The sequence below is a fragment of the Cyprinus carpio genome, chromosome B16 (genome assembly GCF_018340385.1).
Source record: "Cyprinus carpio isolate SPL01 chromosome B16, ASM1834038v1, whole genome shotgun sequence".
Classification (NCBI taxonomy): domain Eukaryota; kingdom Metazoa; phylum Chordata; class Actinopteri; order Cypriniformes; family Cyprinidae; genus Cyprinus; species Cyprinus carpio.
The window spans coordinates 2,718,714-2,735,659 of NC_056612.1; the positions used below are offsets into that span (position 1 = coordinate 2,718,714).

Below are 16,946 nucleotides of genomic sequence, written 5' to 3' on the forward strand. Positions count from 1 at the left end.
AAGAAATCCAAAAGCAAAACTAAGGTTAAAGCAACGAATATACATAGCAAACATGACTTTTCATATTGTATATTTTTTTCCAGAGTGATTAGTTAGCGGATCATTGGGTGTGAAAAAAAAAAAAAAAAAAAAAACCCAACAACACATTTTTATCATTAGAAAGTAAAAAGCATACGACTGTATATACATTTTTAAACATATATGATTCATTAATTATCCTTCCCATTTTTTATTTTTAATTATTATTATTATTATTTTTCCAGAAAATAAAACAGAACACACACCTCTCAAATTGACACAGTCGCTTTGGGTGCATTCTTTGCATTTGTATTTTAGTGGTTTGACATGTATACAATACATTTCTTGGAGGAAACAAATCCTTAATGGTCCATCTGAAAGGATAAAAGAGTGTGTGTTCCTGCAGCTGGGAGGTGATGGCAGCTGATTCCGTATAAAGCGACGTGAATGCGGATACTGATGAAATACAGTAGAGTGGATTGAGGAGCTCTGTCGTCGCTGTCCGTGGTGCTGAAAGCCACCAGCGCTCTCATGAGCTCAAAGCAATCTATTCTAGTGCACATCTTAAGCCTATTTTGAAAGTAGGGGCACAATCGAGGTCTTTTTAATTTAAGTTGCACATGGTTCGTCCTCATTAGGCCCTTTCCTGGTTTCAAAGGCCCCCAGAGCTCAAAAAGCGTCGTATAGCTGCAGATATCATCTTCGATATGTTCTTATTTTGTCATCTTCGTATTTGGTCATTGCGGAATCAAATACTGGAAGAATAGAAATTCAGCGTGCGCGCGCGCACACACACACACACACGCACGCACACACACACACACACACACACACACACCTTCTGTCATGACATCACATATATTTAACATGAAAAACGATTAAGCTTAAGTTGTTAATTATATATTTATTGTGACATGCATGAACAATATCATGCTAAAAATAATAAATCATGATCGAGATTTTCATTTACTGACAGTGATTGATACCAATTTATCTTAGTTTTATTGTAGCAGAATCTAAAAAGCAGTGATGATACCCCATCCCCCCCCCCAAAAATTATATATATATATATATATATATATATATATATATATATATATATATATATATATATATATATATATATATATATTTGCAAAGTAATCGCAGTTTACAACAGCAGTAGGAAGGATAAATAAAAGTGCGACTTCAACATTTATACGAAAGCACGTGCGTTATAGGGTTTTGTCTTTGGTTTTCATCCAATGCAACTGCGGTCATTTGTTAGATGCTTAAACTATGTAAGTAATAGTAATAATAATATTAATAATCTTGTATGAAGTACACGAGACAGCGTAGGCTGCACAGCAGAGAGCTTACGGACAAACGGCTGCGCCTGAAGCATCATCTGAACATGATATCTATGAACAGAGATGTTACATCCATGCACGGTATTCGCTTTGAGACGTGAAGCATGTTAGAGTAGGAAATGGATGTTGTGAGTGGTCAGTGTTGCGCTCGCGTTGCTCTCGGCTCGACGTCAGTGTGAGTGCAGCAGTGCAGTAGACAGCATTACACGAGCAGCCTGCGCTCGTCGCTGCCGCTTCTGCCTCCTGCGCGTCAAGCGATCCGCTACACTAGCTCTCATCACTCATCCCCGTGTTGCTCTGCTCTTCCAGGCCACCCGTACATGGATTTCTCCTGGATTTCCCTTCTCTAACATGGACGCCCGGTCGGAAGGTTGCTCCTTTGCGCAGTGAGACGGACATGCGGAGCATCGCTGATACGGAGTGTCCTCTTCTGTCTCAGTGACCATGCCGTGATCACATCGCTGACAAAAACACCTCCAAAGCAGAAATAAGTGGGAATCTAACGATCCATCCAGGGGAATGACATGCAGTGTATCGCAGGCATCATGAAGATGTGCTCTCCTCTGGTAACTCATCAGAGATGGCTTGGGCTGTTGCTGCTCTTACTGTGTGTGGGATATTCTCACGGGATGCCACATGTGTTAAGATTCGGTAAGAGCCTTTTCTTAAAATAAATAAACAAATAAAATAATAATAAAAACTTCCTTTGTCGTGTTTAACATTAAGCTCCTGCTGTTGTTTTAGGGTTGCCGCTCACTGTGCATTATTATATATTACCCAAAGCTTGAATGATAAATAAAAGATTCTAACGTACCTTGACTTCCCCCTTTAAAAGAGTTAAAAGTCGGTGCGGATTTATAGGGGAACGCCACTTTTCCAAACACAGAACTTTCTCAGCCCCAATCACACATGCAAAAGTTGCGTACAGGTTGTGATGGATGCAAAACCCCTTCCAAACACTGTACGATACACTGTTGCTATTGCATCTTATGCATACGACAGTATGCTGTTGCATATTCTCTTGTTCCATATTGTTTCTGAATGTTTCATGAGGAGAAAAGTCTGGCTGCGAGGAATTGCAGTGGCATATTTTGTTCTGTTATTGCCTAAGGTCATAATAATTCTATCCTATTCTATTCTATTCTATTCTATTCTATTCTATTCTATTCTATTCTATTCTATTCTATTATAGTGTTCAGGTTACAGTGATATTCAATACAATAAAAGTAACCTGTAATTGTTACCTTTAAAAGCCATTTTTACCTGATTTAACTCATATGAGTTGTGTTGGTAAATAAAATAATATCTGCGTTTTTTTTAAGTAATATTTTTGACTTGAATAAAACCAGTTAACTGTAAAAATGGTGACATTTTAGGTTACCTTTTTTTCAGTGCAGAGAACACTGAGAGTTTAATAAATACAAAGTAGGATACCGAGTGTGTAGTAGGCACTTGTGTATTTCAGTTTTGGATTGTACTATTGGCGTTCGCTATGAATACTATTTTAAACATCAGAGAAAAAGTTAGACATGATTTAGAGTAGGCTTTCACTGCATAGATATTCTCTTGCATGTTGCTATTAGCAACCATTTAATGAATGCTTTGAGGAAGGCCATCCAAGCTCAGCATCACCTACCAGAACTGAGTCACAGGCGCTTCCTTAATAGAGTTGTAGTTTTAATAGGAGCGAATATGTTCGCTTCAGTATTATTATGGTCAACAATGAAAGAGGAAATTTCCCTGGTAGAGGAAATGTCCAAAAAATGTCATCAGACTAGTATCAAAGCTGTTGCTCTCTGGGGTGAGGCCTGTCTGACGTGTTCCTTTTCCAGTCTCAATCAATACAATCAAATAATGTCAAATGCACCTCAGGGATTTCCGTTGCATAGCCCCAGGGCTTCCTTTAATTATGTGATGTAATAAGCTGTTTTTTTCTCACTCCAGGACACCAGCACAAACTGAAAACACATCACACAATCACACACCCCAGCAAAACTTAGCCTTCAAGTCCTGTTTTCATAACTGATTTCCTCAGATGCTGCCTTAAACTGTGGAACTAATGTAACATAATGGAGAGATTTTCCAAATTTAGTTTATCATTACTGTGCATGGTTTGCAATTAGCGGAATGGGTAAGTACGCTTCGTGCCACAAGGGAATTATTTGAAGCCTGCAAACAAACATTCACAGTTTTTGCGCTTTAATTGTTAGAATGCATTTCGCACATGATTGTAAAAGAAAGCAGTTTGTGTGTTTTTACCCTATAGACTTTGTTGTTGTTGCGAATACATAAAAGCAATGTTTTAATATGGCAAAGAATATGCTTTCTTTAAAATCGTATCATATCTTCCACTTTTTTTCATTTAACTAGACATTTATTTGCCATGGGATTGTTAAAAACAGTAGCAACAATGTTAATTGGCAGAGATGCATGGATATGTTACGCTTATTATTGCTGTGATTGTTCATGGTAGCTTTGTTTCTCATTATACACTGATATTCACTGCTCAGCGCTTGGATGTTGTGTGTGTGTGCATAAAATAGTGCGGAAGATCGCATTTCTCTTAGTTCCAGTGGGATATATTCATGTGGGTGTGTAAGTGGCACAGGTTTGTGAATAATATTGCATCCATAGCTGTGTAGGACAAGTGAGGTTTTCTCTTCTTGCGCAGTGGAAATACATGATGTTGAATGGGATGATGGGGAGATTGGAAAACGGAACGAGCGCTACTGTCTTTTGCATGTGTCATCACATTCTCCATCCCTGCATTAGGAAGCAGCTGTCTGTGACAACATCTGGCTCTCAGCCATTGTCCCACCGTCCTCTGTGACTTCAGCTGTACCTTCTCTCACTCTCACACACAATTCTCTCCACGTCTGGATACACGTTTTATATTTATATGCTTACAAACACTGTTTATATTACAAAGCATTTGATACATTTATATTTAGATGTATTGCATTTTAGTAAAATAGCTAATATTATAAACAATAATTACTATATATAAACAATAATTTCTTTGTAAAAAGTGGTAACTTGTAATTGTTATCTTACAGAGCTATTACTACCTGATTTAATACATAAACATGAGTTTTGTTGGTATAAATCAATGTATTTAGGTGCATTCAGTGATGTTCAACAATATTTTTACATTAATACAAACAGTTAATTTTGATTCTTTTTAGGGTAGCATACATGTAGTATGTATTTTGTATTATGAATGATCTATCTATCTATCTATCTATCTATCTATCTATCTATCTATCTATCTATCTATCTATCTATCTATCTATCTATCTATCTGTATGTATTTTGTATGATGTATGGTTTATAGATAGTTTCTTTCATTTGTAAACATTGCATCTTTGCCTTTCTCAATCACAAATAAACTTTTAGGGTCAAGAGAAAACTTTACAAATTAATGCTGTGTTAATTTTAAGAATAAGATAGAAATCAGTAAGTCTATAAATTTTTCTGATAATATTTTATAACATTTAATAAATATTAAACATTTAAATATTGTATAGTAAACAGTATACTGTATGTTCCTGCTTTCATTGTGCACAACACAACATTTTAGTGCAATAAAGTCCAAAGAAAAAGTGTTTTATCAAAATGTAAAAATTTGCTGCACCTGAAATCAAAACAGCTTTTCAGCTGACGTCACCAAGGCCATGCAAGCATTTGAATAACACTAAAAAACAGCTAAATAGCTGTTTACTAATCTTTTGTATTTTTTAGCTTCATTATTTTTGATAACTGCTTTCCTTTTTATCTGTTTATTGGACTACATACATATTTAATTGAGTTGCATCTGAGAGAAGAAAAGCAGAAGAGACAAAGAGAGCTGCACTGCCTTTAACAATTAACTCATTAACAAAAATTAACAATGATTTGCCACAGAGAGATACAATAACAAGTAGAGCTGATCGGGTCAAAACAAAGAGCTGTCTGGTCAAAAACAATACAATTCACCAGGGCACGCTCTTAATGAGCACAACAAGACTATCATGACATGAAAAGTCTTTCTCCCTACTGTGTTAGGAGTGCAAGATCAACTGGAAAAGAAAAAATAGAGCTAAAAGGTCTAAAAGTGCTCATAATTTTGCTGCATGCAGAACCTCTTGTAAATATGTAGGCCTAATTATACTTATAGAATATGTAAATCCATTTCCATTTTCAGTTCAATACAAAGACGTTTTAACAAAAAGACCTTAAAACACAAATGCATCTTTATTCAGAACTATGCAATATATTTTTATTTATATATTTGTTTAAACAAATATTTAAGATTAGTTATCATTTGTTATGTCATTGCCAGTGTTCTTAAGAATAATGCTTCTACAGGACCAAACGGAACTGTACAAAAGATTTCCAAACACAATATGTCATTTTTCAAGCAGGTAGCCCTGCCCCAAACTCACACACACAAATTAGGACACGCGCATTAAACTAATCAAACCTGAATTTTAAAGACACTGAAAGTGGCAAGTGTTTCCCATTAGTGAGGCTGTATGCTGTCCTTCAGTAGTTCTGACCATTCGTTTGCTCCAGTGCTGATTCCATGACCTCCGGTGCAGGCCTACTTCATCAAGGACATACGTGACCTTGAGAGACAATGGAGAGCATATCACAGACATCTATATTTGTTTAAATGCTGAGCACAGAGCCTAAAGTTCATATCTCATGTTTCAAGGTTGTTCCTAGTGTGTTGTTATATCACTGTCCATTGAAACAGTTTGAAGACCTTTCACTTAGCTTCAGTATTACTGAGTCTGTATCTGTCATCAAAAGAAATAAATTGTGAATGTGAACATATCTGATGAGTAAGAACAGGCCTTTCCCACTTTACTCCTACCCAGAAGTCTTTTTTTACCTTGCTACAGTAGCTTGTTTTGTGACTAAAATGGCATGGTTTCATCAGAAAATGTATTTTTATCTCACATTAGTTTTTATCTACATTGTCAAATTAGATTAAGGATGTGGTTTAACAAAGGTAATACACTATTTCAAATGTAGTAGAGTATTAATCACTCATAAGACATTTCACTTTGAAAGTGTTGAAAAACATGAAATAAGCAACTAGTGTAGTGTAAAGTTACATTTAAAAGTAATGCATCACAATATGGTGTTACAATACAATATACGTAACTAATTACGTTATTCATTTACTTTTTACAGAAAGCAATGCATTGCATTACCTTTCAGTATTACAACGTACTTTACCTTTGCTTTAATTTTTGTCACCTAGGATGGGCTTGCTTATTTGTTTATAATAACAAAACACCAAAAGATGATGTTTTTGGCAACTGTAAATCCGCTTTCACACCTGATATTTTGTTCGGAAATGTAAAAGTAATGCTAGTTACTTGATAAATGTAGTCTGATTACCCAACTACCCCCAACACCGGAAGCAACGTTGTATTATTTTTGCAAAAATTTTGCTTCAGTCACATTTTTCCAGAGAGTTTGGATTTGTCTTTCATCCCCTGTATGATGCTCAATGCTCATAGCCACCAAAGTCTTGATCTCCCAGTTATATTGTGCCTATTACAATCCCTTCCCTCGATCCCCATTTGGTCCTCATACTGTTTCTATTTGCCCACCTACAGGTTTGTCCCTGGGTAGAGCTTAATGTTATAGTACCTCTGCAAGCAGCAGTGGCTTCAATTCTATTTAACTTTGCTATCTTTGTAGCCCTTGTGTCTTTACTTCCATCCTTGTATAAGCTGGACCTTGAAGCCTTGGACATGGTGTTGCCTCTTGTTTCCGCTCGTTTTTTACTCTCATCTAGACCACTTATTGAACAAAAACATCCTGTACAACATGGACTAGTTTTAATTGCTACCATCAACCCACGTAAATCCATTTTACTCCCTTCAGTTATTCAAGCGAACCTCTGCTCTCATCTTTCTCTGGATCAGTGATCATAGCCACACTCAAAGGTTTGCCATGCTTCAAGGCACAACCAAACAGCTTCTCCCATTTAAAATCTGCTCTACAAGCACTCATTTCATAGTTGTCAGTTATTATTCTCTCATGGCAGTCAGTAAACTTGGGCAAGCAGTGTTGGAGGGATTTCCTTTTTTTTTTTTTCTGATACAGGGCAAAGCAAAGCTCTTTTCGTATTGTTGATAATACTTATCCTCTAACCACTGATACACATTACCTGCTCCAGAATTCAGTCTGCAGACACATTTTGAAATTTCTATGCTGCTCTTCTACACACCTAGTCTATACTGACCTCATTTTAGTCATTTAAACTTCCAGCAGCTACCTCAAGCAACACAACATGAGCACTTCAAAACCCCTGAAACTGATATAGCATCCAGAGATTCTCTTTAAGAAGTTTCTCCAACTTAATTATAGAAAGCCAGCCAAACATGTTGATGTTTTTCAACACCCCAAAGCAATTTTCTGAAATGGAGTTGCACAAAAAAGATCAGAATTGTTTATACAGTCCCACCAAACAAAATGCTAACCAGTGTTGTAGTTAAGACCAGCTTTTTCAAGAGTCCTTGCCAAGACCTGAGTAAGATTAATCGATAAAGGTACAAAAGCTATCACTGAGTACAAAAGGTACAATTTAAGTACTAATATCTATTTTAGGTACTAATATGTACCTTTAAGGTACTTATATGTACCCTTTAGGAGTTAATAAGTTACAATGGTATACCTTTTGAAAAAATACAACTCCAGTGACAGCTATTGTACCTTTTTTTTCTGAGAGTCTTGAGTCCCAGTCAAGCCTGAAACAAAAAGAGGACTGAGTCTTGGTTAAGACCAAGTCCAAAGGCTCCTGAGTCCATGACAAAACCAACACCATGAAAATATAATTTTGGACATGGCCAGTTTTTTACAAAACCATGTTGGATGCTATAAGAATATAAAAAGTGGTAACCTGCAATTGTTATTACTATTTCTACTAACAGTTTAGTTTGGCTTTGTACAGTGTATATAGCGCTGGACCCGAGGATTGAGATGTGCCACAGGGATATAAAACTGGAGCAGTTGCAATTTGCAGCAGCAGTCTCACGGCAGAGAATCACTGCAGGTGTGGAAACGGCCAATGAAACTGCAGGAGAATCGGTCGTATAGAAAAGGAGCTAAGCTGCACCATTTGATGAGACCAGAAATAAAGGAATAAGAGGATGGGCAGCACAAACCCACTAGAAGAGCAGAACATGTTTGAATATGATGAATATTAAAGCTCCTTTTCTTGGCTCTGAAATAACTAAAGGTTCTGCAGCTCTGTTGGAGGATTACCAAACATGAGCAAAAGAGTAAATGCAGATTTACTGATGCACAGAATTTGAGAATTGTTTGCTTCTTTTAAAATATGTTATTTTGTCCCTTTTGAGAAAGATATAATATACTTAGTACTTTATGGAAATATACTTCTTTAATATGAACTAAATGTAATGTTTTGGGGACTCTTAATTACATGTTAATTGTTTTAAATGCAATTTGCAGAATTAAAAGTGCATTTTTGACCAACTTAAAGTAGCACCTAAGTATATACATTATTGATATGTAAATTCATAATTACTTATGTTGTCTTTGATATGGTTATAGTGGACTGCTATATGCACTGACAAGTATTCATGGTGAACTGAAATATTGTATTGAAACTTGAAAATATGTTTGTAATAACACATGATGGAGTTACAATTTACTACATTTTAATTTAGTAAACTAACTTTAAATTTAATATTGAATAATACTCTACAATATAATAAAGTGCTTTAGTCAAAATAAATGTACTTCTTTAAAGCACCACAAAAGTCTTTTTTTAACATTGATAAAATGCACTTTGAAGTAACACACATCTCTCTTTAATTACAATTAAGTGGCTTTTTATTTTATTAATATTATATGATCTGCAATCCAGCTTTTAAAATATTCTTTTAAGATTTGAAATACACTTCTACTGCATATTCTGTTCTATTAAGCATACTTATTTTTCACAAGGGGTTCACAAGTCTTATTTGTGGCATTTTACTGCTTTAGATTATTTTTTTATGTTTTACTGAGGAGTAACTTTGGAAGGACTAGTGGTAATACAACAAATCAAATATTCATTTTTAAAGGAGAAAAAAAGTAATAATTAGTTAAGATAGGGGCAAGTGCAAACTCTTGGCAGCAAATACAGCAAGTACTAGACCGGCTGGCTCCACAGCAGGAGTTGCATTGGAATTGCTTTTAGAGGCAGAGTTGCAGGCGATGAAGCAAATGGTAATTCCATTTCAGTTCACAAGATTTCGTTCTCAGCTTGGCTGAGTTGAAGATCTCTATCGGTGGGTAAAAATGTTCTGTTCCTGGGTTATGAAGAGGCTCATGTCGCATATGTATGAGTTTGCATATTTGGCTGACCTGGGAAAGAAGGCCATTAAAAAAAATATATATATAAATAAATAAATAAAAAAATAGAAATAGCATGTGCATGCATGTTAACCAGACTACACATTATGTGTGTGAACTGAACCAATGCCATTGCTGGCCATCAGTGTTGGAGATTTTGGTCTTTCCCTATTAAAGCAGAAAAGGAGCTCTGCTTGCTTGACTGTAAACAATGGAGAAGAATATTATTGCAGAGTGGACTTGCCTTAAAAAGTTTTTGATATCAGCACGTTGCTTAGCAAATGGAGCCAAAGTTGGAAATGTAAATTTGGTCAAGTAAGCTGATCTGTTAAGACCAGGAACACAAAGACAGGGATAGTATCACAAAACACTGGTGTGAATCTGACGTGCATAGCATACACTTACATCAGATTTAGTGCTGTGATTGGTGGGGCTAAATTATTGAAATTCCATTATTGTAGTCTGTCAGTAATGCATACAAAACTTGACGTGCATTTTGAAGAACATTCTTTGTATAAGAATCGGTCAGAAGCACAGACAGACCCCAGTGTTCCAAGACTCAATCTTGAGTCAATAATTCATCTTGATAAATTTGAATAATCTCACTGTAGGGTATGTACACTCAGGCCCGTGTTCACTACAGAAACATGATTTAAAATCTGCTCCAAGAAATCAATATGGATGCAAAGCCAAAGGGCTAGATATCGGAAAGTCGTTCTTTCACTCTAACTAAGTAGTCTTGGGAATTTCTGCTGATATGCTATAAATCCAATCTGAAATGTCATATTAAATGTGGGATCGGCGTTTAGAATGTTAGCAGTTCTCTGGAGGCATGAGGTGCATGCCGGTACCTTTTTCGATGCTTGTTGTCCACTTCTTGAAGAAGTTTAAAAAAGTCTTTCAAACTGAGATTTACCACATTATGAAAAAAGTAAAGAATGCATGTAATTGACACCAACCTCTATTTCGTCTTGTAGGAGTCATCGATGTTCGTTTTTCAGTGCTGTTGCCACAGTGTACTGTACACTGCACAATGTCCAAACTGACTAAAGTTTTCTCATTTATTAATTGACTGCTGTTCTGTAACCAAATTTTTTTTGGTATACGTTCTTTCTTTGTGATATGTTACTATGTAGTAACTATGTAATAACATAACCAGTTACATCATCCTTCGGTTTCCAGGTCAGAGTAAATGAGGGCTGGTTCTGAAAGAGGCCCACAGATCCCCCGGCTGATCATCAGCACCATTTCAGTGGAGAGAAAATCTTTAATCCTTTCTTTGTTTTCATCATTCTCTCCCTCACACTTCCTCACCAGATACCAATTGATACTGCAAAATCAATAGCATGTCCAGTACCCTACAGCCCAAACAGAATCATCACATTCACCAGCAGATGGGAGCGAATCAGGGTGCTTATTAAACACCAACTCTGCTCGGCAAGACCTATCCCAGCTGACATTTTCAACAAAGATATGAAAACAACAGGAAGGGAGTGATGGAATCACAGACGGAGGGGCTAAAAGAGACACTTCAGTTTTTTTGTTTTTTTTGAACAGCTCAAATTTTGTGATGTTCTCCTCTCACTGGCTTTGTGGGAAATGTAGATCTGACGTAAACCATTGGCCTTTGTACTCTTACTATTAGGTCATGCTCCGCTGAGAGGAAATTTCACTTGCTGAATGTCGATAGGTCAAGCGTAGTGTAAGCACTTCCATGAGAGATTCCAGACCATTTCCATCATACAGGCTTTCATTTACAAAGGTCATGAGTGTGTGTACATGTGAGGTTTGCTGTTGTACCTGGTAGGAGTTTGTGTGGATATGGGAAATGTTATTTATAAAAATCACTGTAAGCGTGAAAGTTCACCTAAACATGACTTATTTACTCATCCTCATGTAGTAAATAATAACGCAGTAATATTAATAATTACTGCACACAAAACTAAAATAACTTTCACTTGACCTAGTAAGCTCCAATTTGATTTTCTTATTTTGACAACCTGGAAACAAAAACAAAGTTGTGTTTTAAAAGTATGAGCTTGATACAATAAGTGCTTCTTAAGATGGATTTTCCAGGTTGGCGGGAACAAATCTTTGAAAGATGTTGAATGATATCATGTTACTTTATGCACATTTTGGCACACTTGTGAAATATCCAGTGAGGGGTGCTAAAAGCATGCTCGGTTTTATCTGAATATGATAAATATAAATCTGTTATTTTTTTATTACATTGGTTGTTGTATGTATTCTTGCAGCTTGAAAATGCAATGGTGAGCGGTGCTAAAAGTTTAATGCTTTACCAGGTGGGTTTCCAAGCAAGGTTACTGCATCAGAAAAGCCATAAAAGGGAACTGGTTTTCTGATGCAATATAATCTGTGATTTAATCAATAATCTGTCCCTGTAATCATAATTAGTGTAAAAAGGAATGCAAGTGTTGTGAATTGAATGCATTTGCATGTTTTGCAAAAATGTAGGCTTTTTCCTATGTTGAACCTGTGTTGTTTAAATCTAACCTAAAGTTTTTTTTTTTTTTTTTTATTTATTTATTTTTTTTTTTATTGGACGTTTAAATGCTTATGTATATATTTTAAACACACGCTTTTATGTGTGCATGTCTCCACCAGATTCTAGTCAAACCAATTTCACAGTTTTGCCATTAATGCTGTAATCTAGTTTCCCTGGAAGCCCGCAGAGAATGCTATCAGCCTGGGAGAAAGAGAACTCAATATGAGTCCTCGAGCATTCAGGGTTGGGTTGAGAGAAATCACGGATTGAAAGCAGTGTGCTTTCGTGTGTGTGCGTGTAAGTGCGTTCTTTTACCATAGGATGCCGTGGTTTGATTTCCCCAGATGTCACAGTCAGGCTTCATCAGTCCTTTGGAGGAGAAGACTTTAGAGCAGCGAGACTTGAGAGAGAGAGACAGTTAGAGCTAGAGAAAGTTAGAGAAAGTGAGAAGAGAGAAATAAATAAAGGATGTTTCCCCTTAAATTAAACATAATTCTAAAATGCTTGGAGAGACTTTGGGGACTCCTCTATCTCAGTACTTTCTCGACTAGAGAGCGTGCTGTTTAGGAGAGCGTCTCGAGTGTCTCAGATTATGTGTGCGGTTGAAAAGTGTTGAGGAATGTAAATAAGTGCTGTATACTTCAGGGAATACAGCAGAGTGGATGTTTGAAAATCTCAATAGATCTGTACCACAGTAATAGGATATTGAGTCAGATTTTACTGCTACGATTGTAACGATTCATCTTCAGTGTGATACAGCTTGATTCAGATTCTGTTTAATGTGATGTGGATTCTGTTTTATGCGGTTTGGGGTGCTTTGGCGAAAAAAGATTGTGAATATTTTATGTTTCTTTAGTTGTGAATACGGTGTTAATGTTTACGTTTAAATGTCATCAATATGCACATATTGTATGTTCCATAATCTATCCAAATTTACAAAATATATGTTTTGTAACTCTAAATGTTACATATAACTAGTGAATGACACAATGCATTTCAATTACAATTTCAATACTTTATGTCTTCTTTGATTTTAGATTTTAACTGTTGCGATCTGTATTGTTTGACAAAGCCCTATGGTAGCCTTTTACCTGTTAGACATTTCCTGTATTAAATGTAATTCATTCATTAGCATTGAAAGATAAGCGAGTACATTGAGTTCTTCCCTCCTGATGGCTGATCTTTGAACTCTTCCTGTTGGTAAATGAGCGTTACATGATATTACGCACAGGTCACAGCTCTTGAGATCTTTCACAGCTCATTATTACATGGGTGACAATGCCTGCTACATAATTCAAACTAACAGAGAACTGTGTGCCATGACTGAAAGAATCTGTAAAATGTGCAGCAGTGTATACATTAGGAATACATTAAGAATCACATTGCCACATTATGAGAAGAATTCACTGAATATGAACCACCCCTGATTCACTGAAGGAATTGGGCGAATCAGATTAAAAAGTGTGCTCATCTACAAGCACATCAGGATTATTATGCTCTTTGATCATCATTTCATGAATTACTGTTGCCATGATCAGTAGTAAATGTACACAAGCTAAATGTTAAATGAAATTCTGTACTCTGTATTACTGCCCTTCTGTTTTTGAAGGGCAGTAATAGCACAATGTTAATAGAAACAAGATTTTTTATGCTTAAAAAAATATAATTTACATTATCTCAGCACTTTTAGCTGGTTGAACTGTATTGTGAGTGATTAGTGAATAAATGTAATTTTTGTCCTGAAACAGCATGCAAAAGTGAAACAATTATTCAGTTCATTCAACCCACGTTTTATATTTGTATGAAACAATCAAAATTCCTGTGCTTAAAAAAAGGCGTCTGCCCTAAGGTATCAATCTGTGCTATGCCTTTCCTTTTAGACTGATTGCAAACATTTTAACAGTGGATTTACTCATGAAAACAAACCGTTTCCTCCCACCTGTTGTGCATATTTATCACCATTTCTTGTCCCTCATCATGAAGTTTCTTTGTTGATGACTCATGAAGACTTTACCTGATGACTCTCATTAATCTTGACTTCATATTGCATTAAATATGACTACATTCACAGGTCAACCACAGAAGAGCTGAAACAGCAGTACAAATATGAATTTTAATTTGATGCATATGTTATAAATTTTGTTCATGATTTTGTTATCAGTCTAAACAAACACCTTATAATTTCTTGAGAATGATAATAATAATAAAACATGAAGCAGCCATTCTTATCCGATTACTCTTAGTACTCTCACAAAACTCACATAGGCACACAGAGACAGCAAACAGCAATAGAAAAAGTGATGGAGAAGAATTTACTGGGCGATATGGTGAGAAAGGAAGCACTCCTTTAAACTGTCGGATTATTGAGGAAGGCTCAGTTCACTGTCACTCTTGTGTTATCTGATCAGTGAAATGTCACTCACAATGTGGACTAACTCGCTCATACATTCCCACACTGAAGTAGCTTCCAAAAGCTCTTCACATTCCCTTCTACAATTCTACTTGTGTTGATCTGCATGGATGGCTTGATAATAAATAATAATAATAATTTCTGATAAAAAAAGAAAAAAAAAATAGAATAAAGGATATACAGAAAATGTTACAATTCTCCATAGCAGGCTTTATGTAAACTCAAATGGGATGTTTGTGTCAAAAGTCAATACGTGAATGTGAAGTGGAGCTAAAGCACAGATTTGTCCCTCTTCCTGCTTATCAGGTAGAACTTCCTCTTCCGCCACACGCTTGACCAGTCGGATTCACTCGGCTAACAGATCGATGCTGAAAACCCAAGCATAGCTATATGAAATTACTCTTACCCTGTTGCGTCAGGCAAAAAAGAAAAAAAGAAAAAAGAAAAAAAAAAGCAGGACAAAGCATGAGCACAATGCAAATGGCTTTCTTTTAAGGTTCAAGAAACACACACACACACACACACACACACACACACACACACACACACACACACACACACAAATAATGCCAAGGACAGTTCATATGCATCCACCTATGTAACAACATGCCTTTTGAACATACTTTTGTTCTTATCATTACATTTGAGCTCCTTTCCACATTCATTTTATTTTCTCTTTTATCTGGGCATGGAGCTTGAATGTCTTTCCTCAAAAACAGTGTAAATAAAACAAACCTTGGAGCGGGAAGCTTTCAGCAGACTGTAAATCACAGTCTGTCCATTACTTACTCAAACAGTGATTCCTCTTTTCTACTTATTTGCGGTTGTTTCTTTGTCTGCAGTGTCATCATCTCCAAAGTTTTTATTTGTCTGCAGCTTCTTGAGGCGCTGCATTATAGAAATCAAAATAAAAAATAGCTTACCCCACCCTAATGTCATTCCAGACTTTATTTCTTCCCTGAAACACAAAAGATGTTTTGCTTTAAAATTGGCATGAAATAGAAGTTTCTTTACCATATTGTGAGATATACGTCCAAATAAAAGGGCTTATCAAAAAAGAAAGCAAAAAAAAAAAAAAAAAAAAAAAGCTGGGCTGGACTTGGTGCAGTCAACTCCCAAGCAATTTCCAAGGCGCTATGGTTGTGACAGTATTTGTGTTGTCATGCTTTTGACTGATGCATATGCTGCATGATTTGAAATTTGTGTGCTCCAGCATCCTGTTTCCAGCATTAACGCCTATTAAATCCAAAGCAGATGTTGATGTCAGTTCCAACAGCACGGTTGGTCAATAATCATATTATTTCCACAGCTCTCCCTCTCTTCCTCTGTTCTTCTATCATTATCTTCGGCTGCTCAAATCTGCTTTAATTGTGACCAACTTGTCTCATTCCCTTTCCCTTTCTGAGCCCGAGCCTCTTAATAATGGATGCCAGAAAACATTAAGTACTTTAGCACAGAAATTTGCACTTGACCTTTGCTTTCAAAAGAAGATAATGTCTGCTCTGCCACTGAGGAGAAAGGCTGGCCATTTCCTCCCCTGAGGTTAAGAAGAAAGACATTACAATTCTCACCTTTGATGAGAGACAGAACCGAAGGCGAGCAGGAAGGAGAGAGAGGGGGAAAGAAAAAGAGCAGACGAGACAGCAGAACTTCAATCTTTCAGCTTTCTCGTTCCTTTGTATGATTGAAATTGCCCCCAGAGGTTCCGGTTTACATTTCTGGCACATCCGGAGATTTTTAAAGTTGTCGTCGAGCTAATACCGAGCACTAATATTATGAGATATACATGGGTGACCAAAGCGCAGAAAAAAATTGCCTCGGAATCCCTCTGATGAAAGTATTAACATCAAAACAGATCCCTCAGGCAGCGAACGCTGAAATAAAGTCATGAAGCGCAAGAGTTGGGGGATATATTACAGAGGAGGCAGCTATAAGACAGATAGATTTAACAAAAAGGAGAGAATGGAACTGGAGGGATCGGAATCATGATTTCCTCTTTTCAGCCGATAAGAGCTCAGCGAATGGAGAGATAAAGGCCTATTCACAGCCTGGCGTGTGAAGTAAGAGGAAATTAGGGGGAGGGGGACATGCGAGAACAAAAAGGCGGCTTTCATTGGCCCACGAGGCTGTGGATTTCTGCAAATACACCTAATGTCTCTTCGCATGGAAAGTAGAGCATGTGGAATAACACTTTTTTCATTTACAGATGACAAACAGTGACACGCAGGGATTGTGAAAGAGACCCAGAGAGATGTGAGTCAGAAGGCAGGTTGAGAGAGGCTCCTGCCTCAAGGCCTGCTGG

General features: G+C 36.6%; 1 protein-coding gene across 2 annotated transcripts in view; it reads left to right on the forward strand.

Moving 5' to 3' along the window:
- Nucleotides 1–1,298: 1,298 nt before the first annotated feature.
- LOC109105197 (glutamate receptor ionotropic, kainate 2) overlaps nt 1,299–16,946 on the forward strand; it is a 180,783-nt gene continuing 165,135 nt past the window's right edge. Inside the window, exon 1 of one of the 2 annotated variants that reach the window (XM_042740352.1) lies at nt 1,299–2,018. In XM_042740352.1, coding sequence (XP_042596286.1) covers nt 1,892–2,018 — 127 coding nt within the window. In that variant the 5' untranslated portion in view covers nt 1,299–1,891. The remainder of the gene's footprint in view (nt 2,019–16,946) is intronic. The other variant, XM_042740350.1, reaches the window with a different exon arrangement.